The 5068-nt window shown below is 36.2% G+C and overlaps 1 protein-coding gene across 1 annotated transcript; it reads right to left on the minus strand.

Moving 5' to 3' along the window:
- Positions 1–306: 306 nt before the first annotated feature.
- On the minus strand, positions 307–4589 carry LOC131038223 (protein DETOXIFICATION 33). The gene is made up of 9 exons (XM_057970580.2): positions 4093–4589; positions 2186–2724; positions 1945–2031; positions 1629–1685; positions 1173–1411; positions 928–1046; positions 758–844; positions 599–670; positions 307–504 (listed from the first exon to the last, which is right to left on the minus strand). The coding sequence occupies exons 1-9, from the start codon at positions 4411–4413 to the stop codon at positions 463–465; spliced, it is 1563 nt and encodes a 520-aa protein (XP_057826563.1). The 5' UTR covers positions 4414–4589; the 3' UTR covers positions 307–462.
- Positions 4590–5068: the final 479 nt, after the last annotated feature.

Raw genomic sequence — 5068 nt, forward strand, 5'->3', positions numbered from 1 at the left:
AATAATGATAAATAAATTTTAAAAATTTACAACATACAAAAATTGTATCTTTCTCTTTTGAAAACTAGATAAACAAAAAAGCTTAATTAAAATCTTAAAACTATTATATGTTTATTATAATTTACTAATTTAAAAAGTGCAAATTCTTTTTCCATATTTATTAAAAATAATTTAATTTGAAGAATACAATTTTTTTTTTTAAAATGACCATATATAATTTGCTCCTTAAGGAGGTTGCTACGTTTATAAAAGAGGCCTTCCAAAAATTGGAACGCAGGCTCAAATCCACATATTTTAGAAAAAAAAGATTTAAATTGCAGGAAGTATAAATCTTATTCGATTGTTGAACTGTCAATTTTACATTTCTTTTCTACAATTGAAGATTCCGAGATGGTAGTTGTACTGACAATTCAATTCAACAAGTTCAGCTGGTAGTTGTATCGTCGATTCAACATTTCTTCTCTATTCTTGAGGGACGTTGTGATTTTCAACATTCTCTTCCGCCTGACAGTTCAATTAGAATGGATGAGTCAGAGCTTTATGACAAAATTTTAGGCCCTCTGGACTGTATTAAAAGTCATTAAATGTCTTCACGTACCTTCATTGACCCATTAATTGGAGGCCCAGCAGATCCTCCCCACAACTCGAGGCGATCCTTGGCTTGAGCAACCTGCACCACAACAGAAAAGACAGCCATTAAAATTCAAGGCAGTGATATCATGGTGCTGAAAACCCCTGCAGAAATCCGATGCGTTACCTCTTTATTCCAGTCAGTGAAATATGTGATAAATATTAAAACGATAGTCTGGAGGGCTGTTCCACAGATCATACCAGTCCAAATGCCCTGTTTCAACATGCCATAAAAGGTTCTTGGTTCTATACAATAAAAGAAGAGGAATTTAAGATTTTGGGGAGGAAAAAGTTTACCTTGGCTCCAAGGTCAAATTTATAGCCCATAAGAAGGCCCAGGGGTACTCCTATAACATAGTAGCACCCTACGTTTACATAGGCTATCAGGCCTTGCCAACCTCCACCCACAGCCACACCTGAGATGTTTCCATTAAGAGGCTTCAAAATTTATATTACAATAGTGTGGACCCAAAATCAAATCGCCCAACTTCAAAATTACAGTCATGTAAATCTTGAAATCTGAATTAGTATTTACATTTTACCTGATAGAACTGGCTGTACACTATTTAAAACCATTGTCACTCCAAGTAAAATTGCCATGTTGGACACTTTTTTCATGACCTCATCACTATTTGTGAATAGTACAGCAAAATCATCTTTGGTAGCTAAAATGATACACATACATATCAGACCAATTGATAGTGATGTTATAGTCACTATAAGGACAGAAAATTTTGCGGCTCTTGGGTGGCCAGCTCCCAGTTCATTTGATATTCTGACACTGCACAGAGTAAATCAAGGCTAAGCAGTAAACACCAGTTACAAGCTTCCCAAAGAAATGAAAAGCCAGCAGTCAAAAAATTGAAGGAACCTTTCACTTTTTGAAAGTGATTTCTATCTACCTTGATTTCTACTTACTGGACATGATATCTAGTATTAGGAGAAGCTAAAAGTAAAACACAATTAGAAACACAGTCTATTAACAGAAAAGTTCATACCTAATGCCAGCATTGAAACCTATGAAGATCATGGCTTCCCATCCATTCAAAGTCATGCTGCAAAAGGAATATATAGAAACAGTCAAATGGGGTGCCTTTTACAGTAAGAATTACAACACATAACAAGTTTAAACAAGTATATACACCAGGATTAAATGACCTGATTCCTGTAAAGTTCCACCAGTTCATCTCAATCACTAGGAGCTTGTGATTTCATAAAGTTATGCTTAAACAGGCTATGCCTTTTGATTAAAAACTGCATTCTTACGAAAATGTTCAAATTTTTGAAGTCGATGGATTTGGAAAGGCTCCTTACCAGACAGATAATGCATCGACTTCAACTGCTGCATCTTTTAGATGACCCGTCATAATAGTCAATGACATCATATACCAGAACTCTAAACTGAAAATACCAACCACACAAATGAATGTGACTAACGCAATCTTAGCTCTTGAAAGAATTCGTTGATTCTCTGCTCCTAATTTAAGCTTTTCAGTACCAGAAATTGAGTTTGGAAATTGGAAGAGAAAACAAACAGTGATGTTCCATAACTAACCATAACATGATAGCTGAAGCCATTGAAAGTCGAACAAAAGCCCATAAATCCCGAAAAGCAAGCCAGGAAAATCCTCTCCAGGCATCTTGGCAAAAGTAAACGATATACAAGAATTGGCCGATATCAATAAGCCACCATGATACATTCAATGGGATAGCTACTCCAACTAATCCCATTCCCAGTTTGAATATTAATAACCAACTCAGAAAAACATGGATTATTAATCCAATCAAAGCAATCCAAGCCATGGCCATGACCTTTCTCTGTGCTTGAAGAAATTTCTGCATTGGAAAGATGAATGGAAAAGCAAACAGCTGTGGTAGTAACCAAATAGCAAATTTCCCAGCTAAATCAGATACCTCATCATTCTGTCCTAGCAACTTTAGAATTGGCGTGGCGAAAATGTAAACAAGGGTCAAAGGCAGTGCTGTACAGAACAAAATTAACCATGAACGCTGCATATATACTCCAAGCATGTGAATCTGTCCTGCACCAAATGCCTGACCACAGAGGGTCTCTAGTGCACTGCCCATTCCCAACTGCATAGAGACCAGAAAAATACTGTCTTGCTTTATTCATTCCAAACTTCAACTAAATACATAAGTATTGCTATAAATCGAAAACATAGATGCAACAGTTAATAGATTCTTCAGTATTTTAAAGCTCCACAAATTTATGTGGGCTTCGTATTGTGAATTTCATGCCAATCCCACTGATTTCCCTTCATTAATGAGGAAGAGGATTGGCTACACCAGACACCTATGTGTTGATAAAATGAACCAATGTCCTATTACAGTTTTCAGGGTTAAGTCACCTCGTGGTGCTTGTGGACATTTGAAATAGGGCAGGGAATTGCCATCCCATATATTTGGAGCAAAAAACTTCTTTGAATCTTCAGTTCTTGAGAGATGAATACATAACGCATTTCCATTACCACTAAGATGAATATATGTACCTCTACCTTTTGTTTATGACGCAAAACAGAATCCAAAATCTGAAGGAAGAGAATTATTTCAAACCCAGTAATCCATATTAGTGGGTTATTTGTTATATTCTGTAGCCAGATATACTCTTGGAGATATTATTCGATGTCCCTAGAAAGAATTTTATGGTTGAAGGGAAAGTAGAGCAGTTGTATGGCTGTTCACAGAATAGATGGCTGTCTAATTTTCCAACTCTTACCCTGTACAGCTAGCCAATATAGAATTGGAGTTTCCAAGGTTTTCTTGGAGCCCAGCTAGGACCTCAGCCTGGGTAGCCAACTCTCACTCCGGAAAAGAAAACTAAAAAGAATTGTTGAGAGATTAAGCAGACCGATGGGAAGAGGATTGTTCTAACTTTGAATGTGAACCCATCTAATTTTCCCAAACATTTCTGATTCAATTTTCAGACATGGAAAAGGAAGAAAGAATATAAATTAGCACTGTTTACAAATGACCATATTAGATCAATTGTGCCACACAAATACAGCCAGTATAAAATAGACGAGATGAGTGTGCAGCTCATCTCAAACGAGCAAATTAGAATTATAAGTGTAGGAAAACATTCCTAAATAGCTTAAAAGTGTAGAATAGAATGTTGAATATCTAGTAGTAGTTTAGCACCAGTTATACTTCTCATTCTAAGAATGCTCCCAACAGTGTATAGGGGTTCCAACTGTTGCAATTGATAAGACAGATCTGATGAGAAGGCAGATCATTTTAAAGAAAGCCTCCAATCTTGTAAGCAGCTTATTCAGCCCCCCTCAGGGTTTGTACAAGAGTAGACAATCTTCTTCACTTTCGAAAAATGCAGAACAGAAAACACATTGTAAACTTCATTTTTGCATTCACTTGGTAAAACCGCAATCCAGAAAACATAACCACATGAAAACATAAAAAAATGGGTATTTATCTTTTTGCACTCACCATAATTCCAAAAGCCAGGGTTGAAATGACTGAGTTCCCTATGGCCACACCAGCCTGGTTCACAGTACCCAGTTGTCCTGCAAATGTCTGTGAAATGGCTGCAATTGAATAGTTACATAAAGTAGTGAAAATTGCAGGCCCTGCAATTGCCCACAACTTCTTAGATTCAATCCAACTCTCTTTCCTAAAACTCTCAAATGTAGAGATGGCAGATATATCAATATCAGACTTTCTTGGCACCTCCTCACATCCATGTCCATTAATATTTTCTTGCTCTTGCTCTTCAGCAATCAGTAAAGAAGAGTGGAGAGAGTCTGCCATGTTCCAAACACTTGCTATGCGCTCTCTATTTCCACTCTGGGAATGAGCACTTACATAATGTTTCAAGTATTTCTAATTCATTTGGAAGCAAGCACGTTTGAATTCTAAGGACATTCCTTGTAAGTTAGATATTTTTCCTCCTCTTATTGCTCCCCGTTTATTCACAGTTTTCTTTCTTTGCAGAATAGTCAGTCATTAAATGCTAAATTTTTAGTATGTGCCCAACGTTTAGTCTACGTGACAGGTTAAATGTCAACATAGTACTTTCTTAATTTTCGATTGAACTTAGTGGTAAATTTCTCCTCCACAGTAATTTTAGACTTAATTACTTGTTAGCCAGCTGAATGTGATTAAGTCGTGTTTTTATGCTTTTGATATTAGAAGCCCTAACAATTAGGTGCAATCTTTTTAACAAATCATCCGAAAACAGCTTAAGGAATCGTACAGTAAATCAGTCACTAATATCATAAAGAGTTTATATAATAATAAATGAGCAGTACTAAAGTTTAAAAATTTTTGAGATAAAAAAGATCTTAAAATAGCAACCATGGGGCTAAGCAAAGAGGCCATCCCTGTCTTTTGTGTGGAACTTAAACATGTTCTTGTAATTTATGTTCTTGTCATCATGTTTTTGTTGGGAATGTGAAGCCCAACG

Source organism: Cryptomeria japonica, chromosome 10, assembly GCF_030272615.1.
Source record: "Cryptomeria japonica chromosome 10, Sugi_1.0, whole genome shotgun sequence".
In the NCBI taxonomy this organism is placed as follows: Eukaryota; Viridiplantae; Streptophyta; class Pinopsida; order Cupressales; family Cupressaceae; genus Cryptomeria; species Cryptomeria japonica.

Bases quoted from the DNA above. Each gene is read 5' to 3' on its own strand.
- LOC131038223 (XM_057970580.2), bottom strand. From the start codon at position 4,413: ATGGCAGACTCTCTCCACTCTTCTTTACTGATTGCTGAAGAGCAAGAG. The intron at 845-927 runs GTAAACTTTTTC...ATGTTGAAACAG, and splicing joins AATTTGACCTTGGAGCCAAG to GGCATTTGGACTGGTATGAT. The intron at 505-598 runs GTACGTGAAGAC...TTGAACTGTCAG, and splicing joins CAATTAATGGGTCAATGAAG to GCGGAAGAGAATGTTGAAAA.